Source organism: Sorex fumeus, unplaced genomic scaffold (genome assembly GCF_029834395.1).
Source record: "Sorex fumeus unplaced genomic scaffold, SorFum_2.1 ptg000034l, whole genome shotgun sequence".
In the NCBI taxonomy this organism is placed as follows: domain Eukaryota; kingdom Metazoa; phylum Chordata; class Mammalia; order Eulipotyphla; family Soricidae; genus Sorex; species Sorex fumeus.
In genome coordinates this window covers 46481257-46503917 of record NW_026606091.1, presented here as the reverse complement: position 1 = coordinate 46503917, position 22661 = coordinate 46481257, and the positions used below count along the sequence as shown (strand labels likewise).

The 22661-nt window shown below is 36.8% G+C and overlaps 1 protein-coding gene across 1 annotated transcript in view; it reads left to right on the top strand.

Moving 5' to 3' along the window:
* Nucleotides 1-22661, top strand: part of SHOC1 (shortage in chiasmata 1) — an 80317-nt gene that overhangs the window by 52677 nt on the left and 4979 nt on the right. Inside the window, exons 16-22 of the mRNA XM_056117291.1 lie at nt 935-1004; nt 2749-2927; nt 4322-4439; nt 7734-7845; nt 11019-11140; nt 14690-14780; nt 20555-20686. Of these exons, the coding sequence (XP_055973266.1) occupies nt 935-1004; nt 2749-2927; nt 4322-4439; nt 7734-7845; nt 11019-11140; nt 14690-14780; nt 20555-20686 (824 nt within the window). The remainder of the gene's footprint in view (nt 1-934; nt 1005-2748; nt 2928-4321; nt 4440-7733; nt 7846-11018; nt 11141-14689; nt 14781-20554; nt 20687-22661) is intronic.

The window sequence follows — 22661 nt, the reverse complement described above, 5'->3', positions numbered from 1 at the left end:
GCATTATGGTTTACAATGCAGGTACTGAGAGAGGGTGGGTCACATTCAGCTGTGCTTGGGGCTTACTGTTAGCTGTGTGCAGGTATTACTCCTGACCATGGTCTGGGTACCATTATGCAGTGCTAGGGATCTAACTGAAGTTAACCACATGCAAAGCAAGTGCTTTACCCCTCGTACTATCTGTGGCCCCATAGATATTATATTTTAGATAATATGAATTCTCTTATAAATAAAAAAGAAATACTTCTTTTATATTTTCTTATTGTTATAAAAACTGATTTTATAGCAAGTCAAGTAACCATGAAATTATTAAGCATTTGTTCCATCATTACTATGGCATCTTTGTGGAAATTTACATATAGAATCTATTTTAGGTAGAATCATCTACAAATAAATTATATCTGCTCAAAATAAACTATATGGTGGTAAAGAATTTTTTTAATTGTAAATTATAATTTAGAAGAGTAAATCTAAGGATCAGGTAGTTCCCATTGACCCTTCTTGTCAGTAGAAAGGGAGAAAAGGTATTACCATTCATTGAAATGAAGCTTCTTTCTGTTTAATTATGAACTTAAATTTTGGGCAGGAGACAAAAGGTGATTTACCATGATTTTTATCAAAATAAAAGTTATTACACAGAACTGGTGTTTCATTTGATTACCTTTAAATTTGTTTTCTCTTCCATTTTTTCTACTTCACCTAATAAATTCAGAATTTACATACAACGTGCACACACAAGAGAAATAGCTGTGATTTATACTTTCTGATACTCTAGACTTGAAAATGCAATCTAGCAAACTGTATTTTAAACAGTTAATTTGTTCATAGACCTTAAGTTCATTTTTATGGTAGTAAAATATATGACACAATAAAAAATCTACATATGAACAAAACTCTAAAAGAAACTTTTGTATTACCCCTTCTTGATCCACAGGTTTCAAATTGACTGTCTTACATCCGAATGAAAGGAAAAAAAATTTGGCATCCAGAGATGTTTTAAATGGGTAAAAATTTATGTATTTATTGTGGAGAACAGATATATCAATCCACATAGGAAAAGCACAATTTCTTCTAGAATTTAACCTTTACAAATGTTAAATAAAACCTGAAATCTGTAATCCACTTAATGTTATAAGCCAGTATTATTTAATTTTTAAGTTTAAAAATATTTTATTGAAATAATACTGCATTACATTGTATGTTTTATGTATGCATCATTATAAATCGACATCTGTAAGTATTAACAAAAAGGAGCAATTTTTTTTTAGATTAAGTCTACAAATTCTAGCAGAAATTTTTTTCCTATTTCTATTGAGATGTTGCGGTTTAAAGTAATTCTCATATTATTGTTTTATACTTGTGATGCTGCTTCACCACCCCTACCAACAGAATTAATAATCCTCCCTTACTCTCCTATTGTCCCTTCTGCAGCATATAAACTTTAAGATAGGGAATAATTGATTCTTTTTCACTCGAGATTAAAAGGAAAATTACATAACAACATGGAGGACATGAGAGGTGGAGAATCCTGGGGACCAATTAGGGAAAAATTAAGTTTAATCTCTTATACCACATATGGTCCCCTGGGCACTGCCAGGAATGACCCCTAAAGAGTAAGCCCTGAATACAGCTGCATGTGACCATAAAGCCACCCCCCACCAAAAGCTTTGATTTTTACCCTATTTTATGGTGAAATTACTTCTTTCTAAATTTGGCCTTTAAGTAATAAAGAGAAGTTGTGAGTCAAATAATAGTTCATAAAACTATAATACTTTTCATAAAAGTTCATAAAGCATAAATACTACTTATTTTCTAGATTGATTTAAATAGAAAGCAGCAGGAGTTATATAAAATTTGAAGATGGGAAAGATAATTTTCAATTTAAGTATCTATTTTTGTTGCTAAATTATTTGTGAGTCCCATTGAGAAAACTAAAATTCCATTCTAAGTTTTTATATTGTCACTGTCCTCCCGTTGTTCATCGATTTTCTTGAGCGGGCCCAGTAACGGAGATTGTGAGACTTTGTTGTTACTGTGTTTGACATATCAAATACATCACGGGTAGCTTGCCAGGCTCTGCCGTGTGGGCGAGATACTCTCGGTAGCTTGCCGGGCTCTCTGAGAGGGGCGGAGGAATCGAACTTGGGTCGGACATGTTGGCTGCGTGCAAGGCAAATGCCCTACCGCTGTGCTATCACTCCAGCCCAAGTTATATAATCTCTATTAAGAAAGTCTCATATTGATAAGAAAATGAGGTTGATTTGTCCTGAAAATTTGTCTATTATTGGCAGAACTTAGGTCATAAAATTAGGGTCCCTTGAATTTAAAGAAGATGGGGCTGGAGCAATAGCACAGCGGTAGGGTGTTTGCCTTGCACACAGGCGACCTGGGTTCGATTCCCAGCATCCCATATGATCCCCTGAGCACCACCAGGAGTAATTCCTGAGTGCATGAGCTAGGAGTAACCCCTGTGCATAGCCGGGTGTGACCCAAAAATAAAAAAAATTAAAATTTTTAAAAAGAAGAGGAAGATTTTTATATCCTGCTTTAAAAAGTTTTCACCATCAGAAGGAAATAAGAAAGAATATTAACACAATTGGAGAACAAAATAGAAAAAATAATAGTACCTTTCCAAGATAATTGCATTTAATAGTGGAATAGCAAAAAAAAACAGTATCTTTTAATATGTCAAATTAATAATTACCCAAATATAATAATTCTGTATTCTTGACTTTCTTTTCTCTTCAGTACAAGTTCCTGTGTAGTTGTACATAATCAATACATTGGAGCAGATTTCCCCTGGAGTAATTTCTCATTTGTGGTGGAATACAATTATGTAGAAAATTCTTGTTGGACCAACCATTGCAAAAAACTGAATATTCCTTACATGGCTTTTAAAGTATCTCTTCCAGACACTGTTTTAAAGAGTAAGGATATGAACTAAATGTCTTTTTTTTGCTTTGTTATAATAAAAATTTTCTGTTTTCTGTTTCTGATGTAAGAAGAGAGAATAAGGTATGACATTAAAAGATTCAATTCAAAGCTCTAATCTCACAACTATGTGACATTGGTAATATCCTTTGAACTCATACTTCGTATTCCTCATTTGTAAAATACATTTTGGATTTTATTTGTCTTCATCCTATTAGCCTACAGATATTTTACTTATACAGCACAATTTTATTACAATTCTATCTGACCTTAATCTTATATGCTAATGCAAATTAATTGTTAATTAAGTTATAGGGGAAATGTAACCATGAGTTAGAATAATTTTAATATGCAACATTAAACTGCAAATAATTAGAAAATAATCGTGAAGTTCATGCAAAATTCAATCAGCCTAATCAGTGGCTGAATAAATAGCAGTACTCCTACATAAAAAAAAATAGTCTAAAGCTACTTCGTGTATAATTAGTTTCTTTTGTGTTTTGTGTTCACACTTCACATGACTAAGTTTGGAATTCTCAGATCCGTTAATTAAAAAGTCCATGCTGTACATTTTTAGATCCATCTCTTTCAATTCTTGCCATAAATTACTTTCTGTCCATCTCAAGTATGTATAGGGAGTCCAAATTCTGAGATATTCCAACACAATGCTAAAAATGCAATCATTATACAACTTTGATTTTTAGAATCGAAAGGGTTTGGGGATTGGACAACATCTGGTTGTGCTCAGCATGGTTCTTGGAGTTTGCTCAAGGCAGTGCTTCAGAGCATATGGTACCAGGGATTGAACCAGGACCACCCACAATCAAAGCATAAGCAGGAGCCCTTAAAGAGATTTCTCTAGCCCCTGTGTACCTATTCTTTAGTAAATTGCATATTTTGATAAATAATCCATTTCTCTAGTGAGGTACTTAATCTTTTCCTTTTTATTTGTATCATTCCCTTTATATTATTATGCAACATTTTCGATTTCTATATAAATCAGTACATATACACACAAAAATTCAATAAACTTAACTAAGTAGATTTTAACATTCAGGTAGAATATGATCCTATTTGCTTTTTTCCCCCTTTTTCGGTCTGAGTGTACATGTGTATTATAGATAAGCGTATGCAAAAGTATCTGGAAGTACATAGCAAACTGGGTTTTAGCATAGAGTGGTTTTGCTAGCTTTTATCTCTAAGTAGTAGAATAACATGATTTTTCATTCATTCTTGAGAACTTTGTTCTGATTTCTAATTTTTACAGAGAATATTGTTTTTATTTTCCTCCTTGAACTTAATTATGCCTATTATTGCATATTTAGTTATAAAAGAGATACGTGGGGGTGAGAAAAAAGAGAAGCATTCATAAATTTTCTTTTTTTTTTAGGAAGCACCTTGTTGGATAGATTTGGTGGTTTCCTTTTAGAAATTCAGATTCCTTATGTGTTTTATGCCTCTGAGGGAATTCTTAACAATCCAGAAATACTTCAGTTGTTAGAATCCAGGTAAGTGCTTTAATTCAAATTTTGAAAAAAAAATCTCTCTACATATATATAGACATATTCCACTTATTTAAATATTACTCTTGGGGTTGGAGCGATAGTACAGGGGGTAGGGCATTTGCCTTGCACGAGGCAACCCTGGTTCAATTCCCAGCATCTCATATGGTCCCCTGAGCACTGAGAGGAGTAATTCCTAACGCAAAGCCAGGAGCAACCCCTGTGCATCGCCAGGTGTGACCCAAAAACAACCACAACAAAAAAAAATATATATATATATATAAATAAATATTACCCTTTTCATGTGATACTATTATGATTCCAGCCTGGAATTATATGACTAATTTCCGAGATAATTTGCCAATTTATACTTTCCCTATAAAGTACACCATCGAGCTATTGAAGATTATTCCTTTTTGTAATATATAAAATAAATATTAATTTGTGAGAAATATTATTATTGAAAATTAATTTTGAGTGCATTTATTTTGTCACCAGAAAATATTAAAGTGTCAGCATGGGAATTATTTCCCTGTGAATTTTTATATGGTCCATCTTTGGATTATTGGTAATGTGGAGGAACTTTTTTTTGTGGAGATAATTTTAAATACTTCCTGAAGAATAGACTATGAAGATCTAAGTGAAGTCTCAAGTTATTATACATCTAGTTCTCAAGCATTCTGTATCAAATTTTGAACATTTTTGTATCAAACATTGTGTATCAAACATTAGGCATTCTAAAATCATAGAAGACTTTTTCTTAGCACACAGTTGCTAGACAAAGACTATTTATATCGAGGCATTATAATTGTACAGTGCCCTTTATTAAAATGCAGGTCTATTTTTTATGTTTGTTTTTATATATTAAGTTTGTGGGGAAAATCACAGAAAACTCTGAGTTTATAAAACAATTTTATGTTGGCCAGTGCTAAGGGAGAATAAATAAAAGTTCTGGTAAGTGCTGAATGTTTTGTATTCATAAAAGTGTTAGCTTTTATGAATACATATATAAAGAGCTAGAATAAATTGATCAAGATGTTGGTAATATTATAAACTGTAATATTTAGCAGAGTCACAGTCCTCCCATTAGTCATCCGTTTACTCGAGCAGGCCCAGTAACATCTCCATCGTTAGACTTGTTGTTACTGTGTTTGACATATCAAATACGTCACAGGGAGCTTGCCAGGCTTTGCCATGCGGGCGAGATACTCTCAGTAGCTTGCTGGGCTCTCCAAGAGGGGTGGAGGAATCGAACCAGGGTCAGTCAGGCCGGTTGCACACAAGGCAAATGCCCACCACTGTGCTATCGCTCCAGCCCTTTAGCAGAGTAACTGGAGAAAAACACATCTCAACTAACTTGTTATCTATACTAAATAAGCTGATCTCATTCTTCAAACTTATATATATGTATATATGTGTACATATATATATTCATTTTGTTTTGTGGTCACACCCAGCAATGCTCAGGGGTTACTCCTGGTTCTGCACTCAGGAATTACTCCTGGCGGTGCTCAGGGGCCATAAGGGATGCTGGGGATCTAATCCAGGTAGGCCGTGTGCAAGACATGTGCCCTAACCGCTCTACTACCATTCCAGCCCTTCATTTCTCAAATATATGAAGTAGAACAAATTGATATATAAAAGGCAAAGTACAGTGATTCAAATAATGTAATACACAGGAGAATAATACAGTTCAAAGTATTGTCTTTTGGGGACTGGAGTGTGTAAACGCAAAAGTGGAGCAGCGGTGCTCTACTCTCCCACCGCTGCGTTCTGTAGTCTCACGCTGCTTCCCCCACCCCAGGGAGGTCGATGGCAATGGGCAGGTGAAGGAAGGAACGAGGGCTGGGCTGGTTGGTCTCAGCTGCAGTTTATTCCAATCTCATCTCCATTCACTACTGTCTCTCTCCCTCTGCTTCTTCCCCAGCCCACTCTTTAAGCCTGGTTAAATCCACCCCCCTCACCCCACATGAGGGGTTGGAGCTTACACATAGATGTGGTCACAATCAATAGGGGTAAAGTTCTTTTCCTCAGAGGATATTTCTAGGACAGATACTCTATCAGCACCACCCAAGAGCGGAATCCCATGAGTATGTTTTTCCTCTACTTGTCCAACAAACATATAAGCATTCATAATATTAATCTTTTTGTATGGACACAGTAAGAGATACATTAAGCTTATAGAATTGCTCTCCTGGGGTCATCTCAATCTCAGACTACACTGCTCAGATCTTATTAGTCTTTCCTATCCCTAGCAGGGTCCCAGTCTCGTTGTTACTCTTGTATCATGACAACATTTGTCCATGATCAAGCTCTTAACTTATAGTTAAGAATTATGGTGCTAGAGCCAGGAATGTGGCTCCGCGACAGAGCATTTGCTTTGCATGTTTGAGACCCTGGGTTCAATTCCTGACACTGCAAAAAAAAAAAATTTAAAAGTGGCTGGAGCAATAGCACAGCGGTTAGGGCGTTTGCCTTGCATGCGGCCGACCCGGGTTCGATTCCAGCATCCCATATGGTCCCCTGAGGACCGCCAGGAGTAACTCCTGAGTGCAGAGCCAGGAGTAACCCCTGTGCATCGCCGGGTGTGACCCAAAAAAGAAAAAGAAAAAAAAAAAAAGAATTATGGTGCTTTGGCCTAGCCCATTTCGATGCCAGGGTAGCTCACAGCTTTCCCTGGGTCTATTCAGTTCCTCGTTGGGACTCTGCTTTTGGGATGCTAGGAACTAAGGGCTTAAGTCGAGGAGTGAATAATATTCGAAGCCAATTAAATCCTAAATTACAAGAACATAATATTAACTGTCTTCCTGTGTTTATACAAAAAGGACATTGCTTTAAAGTAAACTATTCAAAAGACATAAGGAGAGGAGAAAGGCAATATTAGCTTACAATATAACTTCAGTGTCCTAGAAGGATCTGACCTTACAAATTAAGAGTCTGATTAGGGGGAAAAGCTGATTAACTGGTTGGGGAAGAGAGCATAGAGAAGTAGTTACAGATAAACAAAGGATTGGGAGTGACTCAAGAGCACTGTGATGGGTGTAACCTGAAAAACCTAAGCTCCTTGTGGCCAGGGAGAAAGGAAAAACCAATGCCATCCTGGAGAGATAATACAAGTGTTAAGGTGCTTGCTTTGCTCACGGGCAACCCTGGTTTGATCCTCTCGACTGCATACAGTCCCCTGCGTACCACTAGTAGGGATCTCTGAGCACAGAACCAGCAGTTAGTCAAATAAACCTCCCCTGAAAAAAATGTTCTTTTTTATTTCATTGTTTAACTCACAAATATTTTATTTTACAGTTATAATATCACCCTAGTGGAAAGATGCTGCAGTGAGTCACTAAAGCTTTTTGGAGACACAGAACATTATGTAGTAATGACAATTAATGAACATACTGCCATAGTTTTGCAGGTAAAACTATATAGTAAAAAATTCAAAATATACAACTGTATGTATATTTTGATTGCATACAGCTTAACTGTAATGTATTAGTTATTCTTTCCAAAACTGTAAATGAGCCATGGTGCTAAAATTATCATAGTTTAAAAGTAACTAAACTTCTTTAATTATCTTTATTATTTTTCCATACTTTAGTAAAAATGAGATTAGGCCAGAATCTATAAAATATACCAGAGACATACAGACAGAATTCTCCAGGATGAGGACTTCAGAGGTGTTTTCAGTTGTTTAATTCCATTGGAAAGATAACAAATCTATGTTTGGTAAAGCTGACATCTGAGTTGATGAACAAATGTAAAAATATAAACTGTGTGGAAACACAGAGCTCTGTTAGACATCCGTTTAAAAAAATTATTTTGGGACCTTTAGCTTGCTGCTCTATCATCTCAGGTGATGCTTGCCTCCAGCTGACATCACTGGGCCTACTATGGACTGCTCAGCCACATGCAAAGCAACTTTCTAATGCCAAGCACAAAAGTCAAATAAAAGTGGATTTTAAAGACTTATTATCAGATATGAATCCATAAGGTACATAGAGGAAAACATTAGCAGAACTCTCCATGATATTGAAGCTAGAGGTACCTGAAAGGATGAAGTCTCACTGACCAGGCAAGTAGAAGTAAAGATTAACAAACAGGACTACATTAAATTAAGGAGCTTCTGCACTTCAAAGGAACCAATGACTATAATACAAAAACAGCCCACAGACTGGGAGAAATGATTCGCCCACCACTCACCTAATAAAGGGTCAATATCAGGACATAGAGCACTAGTAGAATATTACAAGAAAAAAAAATTCAACTCCACAAAAAAAAATGGGAGAAAAGATGAACTACTTCCTCAAAGAAGATATACAGATGGCCAAAAGGCAAGTTTTTAAAAATGCTCTTCATCGCTAATTATCCAGGAAAATCAAATTAAAACAACAAAAATGTTTCACTTCACCAAAGAGACTGACACTCATCACAAACAAACATCAACCAGTTTTTGTGTGGATGCAGGGAAAAAGAGGACTCTCATTCACTGTTGGTTGGGAATGTTAACTAGTCCAGCCTTTTTTGAAGACAATATGGACATTACTCAAAAATCTAGGAATTGATCTTTCATTTAACCCAGCAATTCCACTCCTGGAAATATGCCCTAAGGGCCTCAAAACACAACGCAGAAAAAATATCTGCATTCCTATATTCATTGCAGCATATATATACATATATATATATATATCAACATGATACTCTCCAAATCCATTCATGCATCAGCAAATTGCATGTTTTCATCTTTTCTTACAGTTGAGTATTATTCCACTGTAAAAATGTGCTATCATGCTGAGTGAAATAAGTCAGAGGGAGAGGGATAGATACAGAATGATCTCATTCCCAGGCAAGATATAAATAAATAGTAGCACTGTCCTCCCATTGTTCATTGATTTGCTCGAGTGGGCACCAGTAACATCTCACAACAAATTGTAGGAGACTACATAAATCCCAAAGACAAAATAAACAAAGAGCAGGAGAATTGGTCCTCAGTACGAAGCCTGCCAGTTAGTTGAGAGTTAGGTCAGGGAAGGGACCACTGTTACAACGATGATGAAGATAGTGGTCACTCTGGACCAGGACTATGTGCTTAAAGGAGGTAAAAGTGATATGCAAATCATATTGTGTAAAAAGGGATGGGGGGAAGGAAAAAAGAAAAAAAGTACCTGCCATGGAGATAGACTAGGGGGTGTGAAGGAAACTGTGGACACTAGTGGAAGAAAATTGACAGTAGTCAAGAAATTGGTGCTGGAACATTATACACCTGAAACTAAATCATGAATAACTTTTTAATTCCCAGTGATTCAATTGTTAAAAAAAAATGAAAAAAGACATTTTCACCCCTATGTTCCTTGCAGCACTATTCACAATAGCCAAAATCTGAAATAGCCCAAATGAATAGATGACTGGATAAAAAAAACTATGGTACATGTGCACAATGGAATAGTACTTGGCTATAAGATGAGATTATGCAATTTTCAAATACTTGGATGGATCTGGAGAGTAGTATACTAAGTAAAATTATCCAGGAGAAGGACTGACACAAATTATCTTTCTCATATGTGGAATATAAAGAAACATGGTAGGGAGGATTTAAAAAAAAAAAACGGTTAACAAATGCACAAGGAAATAGTAACTGCTGCAAACTGGTTTCCAGGAAGAATCTCACCATAGGGGAGAGAAGCTGGGGGGTGGACATTAGATGATGGTAAATGAAGGTAGGCACTCAGGTGGGAACACTCTGGGGGTGTAGTGCTAGAATTTTTATGTATGAAACCTCAATCATAAGTTTCATTAGCCAAATTGTGTAAACTGCAAAGAAACAAAACAAAAACCTTTCAGTGTAGATTATTCATGACTTTTAAAACATACTTTCATTGAATTGCTTTAAAAGTTTTATTAATGACAGATAAAACATGATTATTACCATAACAAGACCCAAGTATAAAATAAAATTTAATGTAATATACTTTAGATTCCAGAGTTGAAAACGTATATATATATATATATATATATATATAAATGAGATAGGCATTTTATTACAGTGTATTAACTGCTTTTAACTTTCTTATTTACATTGTTCAAAATCATATAGTAATCACTGATTGGCCTTTGCTTATTTATTTTCTGATCATTCTATATACCAGGTCCTAAAATTTTGTTGAAAGAAGCAATATAAAGTAAATTTTTTATGTGCCAAAGGGGTCAGGTTGGGATTAGGAGGGAACCTGGGAATATTGGTGGAGGGAATGGTTTTGGAGCACTAAATGCTTGAAACAACTGTACAATGAACAACTTTGCAAATCAGGGTATTTTAATAATATTTAATTTTTAAAAAATAACTTACTTTGGGTTCTGTATGCTGTTTTGTCATATATAGCACTTTGGGAGACATATGAGCCCTTCTTACTGAAGAGCCCATTAACTATACCCCCACTATTTCCAAGTGTGACTTTAATTTTTCAGTGCAATAGAAACCCATTCATATGTTTCTCCTCAGATTATCATTTATATGACATAGATTCTAAAAATATGGTCACAACAATTACATAATAATTCTTTAATCAAGAAAATATTTTTATTTCTTGGCAGGACCTCGAGGAATTAAATTCTGAGAAGGCATCAGACAATATTGTTATGAGATTAATGGCATTGTCATTCCAATACAACTATTGTTGGATAATTTTATATTCCAAAGACACAATTAACTCAGAGTAAGTAAACATTTCTTCATCCAAAGTCATGTTCATAATTGAGTTACTCAGTTCTCCTCTGGAGCAGAAGTCACTGTGCCAATTTTTCACTTACACATCCAGTTTGTTTTAATTCAGAGATTCCCAAGATGGATGACATGTTCCTAGAAAAATAAATTGGAATTATGGCATTGACATATTTGCCCAGAAGTTCCACGAAAATCATTTTCCTTCCTCCATCTCACTAAGCATCTCTGCTTTAAGTATTTCTCTCATTATTTTTTAATTCTAAACCAGTCTTTCTCAAAGCAGATGATACAATCCCTTCGCTCCACCCTCTTCAGCACTGGAATAATGCACTGACTAATAGTAATCTTGGGAGCACTGGGGGGCACTTTGTTTGCTCAAAGAAGACACATTTCTAGAGCACTGAGTAATTTCTTTTTATAAGATGGGAGTGATAAACTAAAAACGTTTGGGATTTTCTTGTTTTAGACATTTTTTTAAATTAATTTATTCTTAAATCACTTCTCTCTAAAATTTTTACTAAGTCTACCAACTAAATGGCATCTTGCTATACTTTATTTCATTGATGAGTTAACTGGTAATCAAAATTTAAAAATTCATGTCAGACATTGGTTTTGAAGAGTTATTATATAACTCTTCTTTCTCCTATCTTTTATGCTCCTAAGCTACTTCCACTGCTCCTTCTCTATAACCTGGATTTCCTTCCTACCTCTACTGTCTCTCAAAGGTCACTCATAACTGTGTCTCTCTTGTACTCGAGGGTTTTTTCTCTGTATTTTCCAATTTTTAAAAAATTAAGGTAACTGTGGTTTATGGAAACAAATTTTTATATTTTAATAGTATATCAAAAATAATTTCTCTTTCACTTCTATGGAGTATAAAGGTCTATTGTAAGTGTTTTTTTTTTTTCTGGAAACTTAAATTCCATGGGTTTTTTGATGTTCTACAATTAATCCTTCTTTATTTAACTATTTTTCCTTATCTCAGTCTCCCTACAACTAATCCTTCTTTATTTAACTATTTTTCCTTATCTCAATCTATATCTGAACTCCTTTCTTTCTCTCCTATCAAATGAAAGGCCTATCCATACCCACAATTCAGTTATCCTTCTTCTATAATCACATCCATATTTTGAACCACAGTCTCACTTTGAAACTTCTGATATGTATCTCTCATTTTCTGTTAAATATTTCCACTCTCATTCCACAGCTATCCATCTTGACATGTTTAAGTATGAATCAATTTTTACATCCCCTCAAAAAAACCGATATCTTGTTTTTTATTTGTTTTTGGACCACACACAGGAGTGTTCGCAGCTTACTTCCGGTTCTTGCTTAAGGAATCATTCCTAAAGAGGCTTGGGGAACATCTAATTGAGTATCAGAGATCAAATCCAGTTCAACTGCATGTAAAACAAGCACCTACTTGATGTAGTCTCTTTATCTTTGTCTTCTTCATTGCTAAGGCTGAAAACAAATACTGTAGATTCGGGCACAAACTTTTTTTTCCCTTTCTGAACCATAGTTCAGATTCTCATTATTTTATGTGAACCATTACAATAGACTACCAGTGTTTCCCAGTTTCCCACCTCCCAATGGGTCATTGGAACTCTCCGTAATCTGTTGTGCACTCAATATTCTTTTTTGTTTTGTTCTGTTTTGTTTTCAGGCTCACACCTCGAACTGGTGCTCAGTTTCTATACGTGGCTCTGTGCTCAAAGCTAATTCTTTTTTTTTTTTTTTCCCCCTTTATTTTATTTTATTTTTTTTAAAGTTGTAGATTTACAATTTTTTGTGCTTTGGTTTCAATTATACAATGATCAGATACCCATCCCTCCACCAGTGCCCATTTTCCACCACCATGGATAATATCCCTCCCACCCCCATCCCCCCATCCCCCCGTCTCTGTGGCAGGGCAATCCCCTGTGTTCTCTCTCTCCTTTTGGGTGTTGTGGTCTGCAAAAGAGGCATTGAGTGGCAAACATGTTCAGTCCATAGTCTACTTTCGACATGCATCTCCCCTCCTGGGAGGATCCTCCAAACATCCTTTATTTGGTGCTCCCTTCTCTATCTGAATAGCCCTTTCTTCTAGGATACCCGGCTGGCCTCTAAGTTATGGAGTAATCCTCCTGGTGCTGATCTCAGCTATTCTTGGGTATTAATCTCATACTTTGTTACTTTATATCCCCCAGATGAATGCAATCTTTCTATGTCTATCCCTCTCTTTCTGACTCATTTCGCTTAGCATGATACTTTCCATATTGTACCACTTGTATGTAAATTTCATGACTTCATCTTTTCTAAGAGCTACATAGTACTCCATTGTGTAGATGTACCAAAGTTTCTTTAACCAGTCATCTGTTCTTGGGCATTCAGGTTTCTTCCAGTTTCTGGCTATTGTAAAGAGGGCTGCAATGAACAAACAAGTGCAGATGTCACTTCGACTATACATTTTTGCCTCTCTGGGATATATTCCCAGGAGTGGTATTGCTGGGTCAAATGGGAGCTCAATTTCTAATTTTTTGAGAATCGTCCATACTGTTTTCCAGAAGGGCTGAACCAGTGGACATTCCCACCAACAGTGAAGGAGTGTCCCTTTCTCGCCACATCCACGCCAGCATCGGTTGCTCAAAGCTAATTCTTGTAGGACTAGGCAGTTCTGGGAATGGAACCTAGGTCTTCTGCATGCAAAGCATGTGTTTCAGCCACTTTGGCCTTCTTTGAGCAATAAGTTCAACACGAGGGTCTAATTACTCCACTCTGATAAAATGTGTCCACTGACTTCCCTATTTTCTACTGAATATATACAAACATCTTGCCATAATATTTAGTCTTTAGAATATAATCCAACCTATATTTTCAGGCATAATTCTCACTGTTATTCATTTCAACCAGACTGGTTATTGGCTCACAAACATGATTTATTTTCCCAGTCCTACTTTTGCTTATATTTTCTCTATCTTAACATTATTCTCTATTTTGCCCAACTATTTCATCTTCTGAAATTGTGCCTGTTTTTTCAGGATATCCCAAATAATATTCCTTTTTCCTACCTATTTTTTTTCTTTTTTTTTTGGTTTTGATTTTTGGGCCACACCCTGCTCTGGGGTTACTCCTGGTTCTGCACTCAGGAATTACTCTGAGCAGTACTAAGGGGACCATATGGGATGAGGAGGATACAACCAGGATCTACTATGTGCAAAACACTCTACCTGCTGTACTATCACTCCAGTCCTTACATCTAATCTTTTCTAAGTATAACAGTCATACACACAAGTATTTAGTCGTGACCATCCCATTCATTGAATTCCTAACACTATATATTTTTTCCTATTATTAACCACATTTTGCTTTATATTATCATTTGGAGTACTATCCCTAGAGAATCAAGCACATTGTTTGCATTTGCTAGATACTTGGTAGTTATTGATTGAATGAATGAATTTCCATGCTAACATTCTTTTAAAGGATGAGTGCTTGGGATGGAATTAATTAGCATGATCAGCCTTCAAATGAGTACATATAAAATAATAATTCTTTTTAGGTACCATCTTACAGAGAAGACCCATCAGCACCTAGCACAGATTTATGCAGCTTTGGTTTCCTGTGGGCTAAAATCAGAACTGGATGTAAAGGTACAATTTTTCTCATGTTTGTTCATAAATCAAAATTATACCCAAACTCAAGTACCCAGTAAGAAGTATTAAATGAGTAAACTAAAAACTGCTAAAAAGTCAAATAAGAAACAATTTCAAATTTAACATTCTTTCTTAAACTTCTGTTCTAAAAGCCTTTTTTAGTTTATGGGAGGAGATGAGGGTTATACCCAGTAGTGCTCAGGGCTTAGTCCTGGCTCCGTGCTCAGGAATTACTCTTGGCAGGCCTCAGGGGACCATATGGGGTACCAGAGATCAAACCCAGATCGGCCACGTACAAAGCAAGTACCCTACCTGCTGTGTTCTCTCTCCAGCCCCTAAAAGTTTTTACTTTGAAATCACATTTTACTTCTAATTACTACATAGATTATTTTCTTTTTAGTGCCTAGGAATGGACTCAGGGCTTCACACATGCAAAGCATGTGCTCTACCACTCAACTATATCCCTTCCCCCCATCCAGACGTTTTTGAACCACAGAAAAACATGAATAAAAATAATTATTCTTTGACAAAAACAAAACAAAGCAAACTGTTCTTTTTTTTTCTTCTTTTTTTTAATCATTTTTTTTTATTAGTGAAACACCATGAGGTACAGTTATAGACTTATAAATTTTTGTGCTTGGGTTTCAGTTATACAATGATCAAGTACCCATCCCTCCACCAGTGCCCATCCTCCCCCACCACGGGTCCTAGCATCCCTCCCACCTCCCATCCCCCCCCGTCCCACCCTGCCGCTGTGGCAGGGCATTCCCCCTTGTTCTCTCTCTCTTCTTTTGGGTACTGTGTTTTGCCAGAGAGGCATTGAGTGGCAATCATGTTTGGTCCATAGACTACTTTTAGCATGTCTCTCCCACCCTGGGAGGATCTTCACAACACCCTTTATTTGGTGCTCTCTTCTCTATCTGAGCTTCCTTTTCACCTAGCACATGTGGCTGGCCTTCAAGTCATGGAGCAAAATTCCTGGTACTAATCTCAGCCATTCCTGGGTATTAGTAAAGCAAACTGTTCTTTTAGGACCAGGAATATAGCAAAAATCATAGAACGTATGCTCTGCATCTGTGAGGTCCTGGGTTTGATCCCTAGTACCACAGGCCTGTTGGGTGTGACCATGGTTCCCAAGTACCAACTACTGGGTGTATTGGAAACAAGAACAAAATGTTCTTATACAACATGGACAAAGTTCTCGGGTCCACTTTGATAGAATAGGTGGTAGGGTGCTTTCCTTGCATCCAGCCATCTGAAATTTAACCCCAGGCACCCCATATGATTCCCCATCCAAGACCTGCCAGAAGTGATCCCTGAGTACAGAGTCAGAAGCCCTGAACACAACTTGGTGTGTGTGGCCCAATAAAACAAAAATTAAAAAAAAAAAATTTTAAGTTCTTATCTGGTGTGTAAAGAAAATCTTCTGACATAAATAATTTGATCTCTAATTAGTCTCCTTTCTGTGCCCTTTTTCTCAGTGTCCTGCATTGAAATTTAAACAATCTTTTCCAACTTCAGGACTAATCTCTCTTCTAAACTAAACTATTATTTCCTTCATAAAATCAGATATTCTCAGAAATTCAGTTTTGTTTTTTTGGTTATAATTCTTAAATTGTTCCTGGCTTATGATTCCATGCCTATATTCTGGCATTCTACTGGAAATCTTCACAGAAATGTTCCATTGGTACCTCAAACTCTGCTCTGCATATCTAAAACACAACTTCATATCCTCTCCCAAATTTATTTTATGGTATTACTATCCCATTCACTTCTGGAATGTAAGTTTTGGAGGGAGATTGGGAAACCTTTATTTATTGTTTTATTTTTGGTCTAGTCCACATGTGCCAAATTGGCTCTTGATAAATATTTGTTATTGAGTTGAATTTCCTTGTTCAGATGCTTTCCATACCTTCCTACTTCATTCAAAATAAGAGTTGAAACTCAGCTGACTTCAGACTCCACCACTGATTTCACCCCTGATATAACTTCCTTCTGCCTTGCTCTACTCATCACTTTCTGACTATCCCCTCCACACTATCACCTCTGCCACTGCACATGTCACAAACCTGACATTCTGGCCTGTCTTCCACCAAGAAAGCCACTTACCTCCTCTCACTGCCATCCTTCCTAGTTCCTAGTTCTTTTTCTGCCCACCTCAAAAGCACTAGTAATAAGATGTCCTTTTACCTTTTGAACCTCAAAACATTTTGAACAACAGCCCTTGCATGTAGGAGGCCCCCAGTTAGATCTTCAGCATCATGTGACAACTTCCCCACTCCACCCCAACCCTGCCATCATCAGTGGGTATAGCTGTGGAGGTCCCTGCACTGCTTGGTGTAGCCTGTATTTCTTCTGGGCCAGTCCCAGCAGCACCGTCACTGGCTCTAACATCCATCCAGCAGAGCCTCACTTAAGTTTGCATATTGCTGAAGTGACCCACACGCACATTGCTAGACAAGCCTTGATTAAAAAAAAAAATAGGGGGTTATCTGTGATGAACTGTAGTTTTATCTCACTAATCTTTCTAGTCAGTTTTTACTTTTTAAATTTTGTTTTAGGGCCACAACCCAAGCAATGCTCACAAGTTACTCCTGTCTCTGCACTCAGGAATTATTCCTGGTGGTGCTCAAAGGACCTTATGGGATGCTGGGGACTGAATCCTGGTTGGCCGTGTGCGAGGCAAATGGCCTACTTCTGTGCTGTAGCTCAGACCCTCATGATTCCCTATTCACTCAGTTTTGCTTCTTAGCTAATAGTAAGGTGTTATAGACAAAGTACACTTTATTTTTTTTTATTTGTATTAGTGAGACACCATGAGGTACAGTTATAGACTTACAAATTTTGTGCTTGGGTTTCAATTATACAATGATCGGGTACCCATCCCTCCACCAGTGCCCATTTCCCACCACCACGGGTCCCAGTATCCTTCCCACCCCCTATGCCCCCCATCCCACCCTGCCTCTGTGGCAGGGCATTCCCCTCTGTTCTCTCTCTTCTTTTGGGAGTTGTGGTTTGCAAAAGAAACATTGAGTGGCAATCATGTTTGGTCTATAGTCTCCTTTCAGCATGCTTCTCCCATCCTGGGAGGATCCTCCCAACACTCTTTATTTGGTGCTCCCTTCTCTATCTGAGCTGCCGACAAAGTACACTTTGGAAGTCATTTTATTCCTTAATACACAGGGTGTACAACACCAGTTTTGTATCATAAATCTTTTTTATATATACCTGTGTGTATGTATGTGTGTGTCTCAGGTATACACTTATTTTATGTCTATTATTCATGTGAAAGAAAAAGTCATAGTTTATTTTAAGGTTCATATGGACTGTGTTTCTTAAACTTCCCACAGTACAGATACTTTTATTTCTAAGTATGATTGCTTAAGGCATTGTCTTTCTGTCCACATTAAACTCCTCATGCGTGAACTGTTTTTCAGCCAAATCAAGAAGATGAAGTAGATGATAAAGATAGTAGACTGCCTTTCAGGTGGTAGTGAAAGGGAGAAAAGAAAGCTGCCATTTCCAAAGAGAAAGAGGCACCAGGGACAGAATAGCACTGTAGCTCTGTCCTCCCGTTGTTCATCTATTTGCTCCAGCGGGCACCAGTAACATCTCCATTGTGAGACTTGTTGTTACTGTTTTTGGCATATCGAATACCTCACAGGTAGCTTGCCAGGCTTAGCTGTGTGGGAGGAATACTCTCAGTAGCTTCCTGGGCTTTCTGAGGGGGCGGAGGAATCGAACACAGGTCGGCCATGTGCAAGGCAAACATCCTACCTGCTATGCTCTTGCTCCAGCCCTCCAGGGACATAATATTAAGAAAAATTATTTTAGTGTGAAGTTTGGTTATTTTGTCACACACATTCTTAGAAGGGTATCTGAGTATCAAGGGAGCCAAAACTGAAAGAACAATCCCCAAATACAAGCAATGGGTATTTTAAGTCAAAACCTTTTTTTTTCTTTTTTGTACACAGCACCAAATTCATCTGTAATTATACTTTATTTTTTTTCAACTTTGTTTTAAAAATTCCTGCCCTATAATAATTTCAGAACACTATGTGTAGCCTAGAAAAAGCAAAATATTAATTAGTCGTAGTGATATTTAAGTTGCTTTACTTCTATTATAGATACACTATAACACTAAGTATACTTAAGACTACTATTAAGTGCCAAATGAATATGAAATAAATACTGCATTACAAAATTTGAATCTAGAAGGAAATCATATTTAGGGAAGAAAATTGTTTTTCCTCAAAAATAAAATGCCTGCCATGGCTCCAGAAGCACAAGGACTTAATGCAGAGCCCAGCAGCTTGCAGCAGAAAAATGAATGGACTATGTGTTAATCCACGTCACCATGTCTGCCCGGAGGGGAGAGGGTGTTGGCCCTTTCGGCCCTCTTCCCTCTGGAAAGAAAGATGGCAGCCGCTTGGGAGCTTTGTGGAAAGCCAGGTATGAGCTGGTCGTGATGGGGAGACTAAAACCTCACAGGAAGGGGGGCGTTCGCGGCTTGTCCTTCACGCCCTACCGAGGTCACCAGTTGCCCCCCACGAGCGGCTCTCCAGCACGGCCATGGCTCCAGAGCACAGAAACCAATCTCTTAATTATCTGACTCACAGCAGAAATACTTCCAGGGTTAATAAGTAAAATAGCAGAAATCCAAAACATCATTTAATTCTTGAACCCAGCTGTAGAAAGCAAATCATTTCACAATGCCTTTTCAGCATGTCTGATTTGGGGGTGTAAACTCTAAATAATAATGGTGCATCTTTTATCGAAACAGTGAATCTAGTCAAAGTAGATAGAGTGTTAACTAGAACTCATCTGCCTCACAGGCATTGGGAGGGTTGGGGGGGTGGGGGTTTATTTGGGTTCTTCGTGGTGAAAAATAAGTATTGGTAACGGGAAATGTGTTTGATATTTGCATGACCAAGACCTAAACCTGAAAGCTTTGTAACTTTTCCCACAGTGATTCAATAAATAAATAAATTTTAAAAAATAAATAAATAAAATGCCTGAATTTTACATAACTTGATAAATTATATCTAAAATAATATTCACACAAGTCGGAGAGAGAGCAGTTGGGACAGAGAAGAGACTATTATGACAATGATAATTGAAAATGATCATTCTGGACAAGAACTGAATGCTGAAAGGAAGTGAAGAGATAAACATTATAACCTTTCAGTATCTTTATTGCAAACTGTAATGTCCAAAAGGAAAAAGAGAAAGAGGGAGAGAGATACAGACAGACAGGGAGACAGAGAAGAAAAGTGTCTGCCATAGAAGCAGGCCAGTTGGTGGGGTGGAGGAAAGGGACATGGGGACATTGGTGATGAGAAATGTACACTGGTAAAGGGACGGGTATTGAAACACTGTAAGAAGGAAACCCAGGGGGTTTCAGAGTGATAGTACAGTGGGGAGGGCATTTGCCTTGCATGTGGCCGACCTGGGTTCGATCTCCGACATCCCATACGGTATCCCAAGCACCACCAGGAGTAATTCCTGAGTGCAGAGCCAGGAGCAACCCCTGAGCACCGCTGGGTATGACCCCAAAAGCAAAATAAATAAATAACTCTTTAAAAAAAAAAGAATGAAACCCAATCATGAACAACTTTGTAACATTGTATCTCTAAGTGACTCAATAAAAAATTAAAAAATAAAAATAATGTTCAAAGAATAAAATGTAATTTTTCCTTACAATCAAAAATTTTGAATGATATATTTTGCTTAATATTTCTTATAATCTAACATGTTAAAATATTTTTTAGCTTATAATTTCCCCAGGAGTAGAAGAGACTGCACTATTAATTCGACAAATAGCTGACCATAATTTGATGACCTCAAAAAGAAATCCATATGACTATCTGGATAAATCCTGGTTTGAAGTTTCACCATCTAAGGTTTATTATCTAAATAAATAATTGATATATTTTCAAATATATATAGATGTACTTTTTATGGTTGCATAATGTCTAATAATACTTGCATGAATATTGATAACAGTAATCATAATGCTCAACATTTACTTAGATCATTTTCCAGAATCACCTGCAGTTTTAATCTGACAGAACTAGGTACAGGAATGGTAGCTCAGCAATAGAATACTTGCCTTGCTTGCCCGAAACCTAATCCCTGTCATCAAAAAAGGAAAAAGAATAAAAGAAAAATCTGACAGAACGATTTTAATTGCATCTTTCATAATGACTTTTAAATCTAATTTACCAGATAGCTAATGATTTATTTCAATATATATATTATTTTAAGACAACGCCTTTCCTACTTTATTTAAGCAATTAAGAATAGTAAATATATTTAGAGAATAGTAAAATTCTATATTCCACGATTTATCAATATTTTTCATTGAAATTGAAAGAAGACTTATAAAATATTTATAAAATAGAAAATACTTATAAAATAGAAGTACTTTTTGTTAAAGTGTAATATATCTTTGCTCTCAAATCTACAGTGTTTATTTTAAAATACAGTTAAGGGGCTGGAGACACAGTCCAAAGGATTGCAGTACATGCTTTGATGGAGGAAGCCTGGGTTTAATCCCAGCACCACATGTTTCTAAGCACCCCTTGGGAACGACCCCCAGGCAACAACCTGGGAGTAGGCTCTGAGAACTGCTGGTTGTGGCCAAAAAATTATAAGATAAAATAATATATATTCAAATCATAAATCCATAAAGAATTATTTTCTCTGTACAAATATAGAATGTTCTTCAAGTTAAGGGGCTAGAGTGATAGTATAATGAGTTGGTGTTTGCCTTGCATGGGCCAACCCAGGTCCAGCCCCTGCCACCCCATATGGCCCCCCCAATCCCACCGGGAGTGAGTCCTGAGCTCAGAGCGAGGAGAAAGTCCTGAGTACCACCAGGTATGACACAAAAAAGAAAAAGAAAGAAATAGTAAGTTAATGAAAGCTGAAGTACAGAGCATGCAGTATACTACCAGTATATAAAACAAGAGGGGAAAATCATTATTTGAATATTATATATCTGGCCTATAGACCAAGAAATAATTGGTTTAGCTGTAGAAGGTCTGAAATAATGGAGTGGGAAGGTACTTCCCACTGTACACGTTCCAGTATTTTTTCGAATTTTGAAACATGTGACTATTTTACCATTGAAAACTATGAAATCATAAAATATGTAAACAAATATTCATGCATTAAGTCATAGAACCTTTATCTGTGAAGTAGTTCATAGTAGCATCAGTAAGTATGTGTATAATTTGTATATGATGTATATATACATGAGTACAATTTTCTTCCTACTAAAGCATGCCAGGCTACTCACATGTCTATTAGATAAAATGAAAGAGTGCGAAAAGCCATGCCCTGGTTGTGGTAGGAGTGGGGTGAGAATATGGCAATAGTAGAATAGTAGATATGGCTGCTCTGTTTCTAGACTTGTCATAGATCTATCTGAAATTACATTTTAGACTTTTGAAGTCATTTCTTGTTCGGAGACCCTATATTCTTCCTAATGCTTTTCTGAAGTTCTGTCTCAGATAACATTCACATGACTTATTTTAGTCTAACAGTGGTAGGACATAGTTTAGAGAGCTAAAGAAATCTTCTTTTTAATTGAATCACCGTGAGATACAGTTACAAAGCTTCATGTTTGAGTTTCAGTCATACAATGATCGAACACACATCCCTCCATCAGTGTACATTTTCCACCACCAATGTCCCCAGTGTCCCCCTCCTACCCCACCACTCCCTCTGTCTCTATGGCAGATAATTTCCCCTCTTACTTTTTCTATTTTGGGGCATTATGGTTTGCAATATTGATACTTAGAAGTCATCGTGTTTGGTCCTTTATCTACTTTCAGCGCACATCTCTCATCACTGACTTAGTGATCCCTTCTC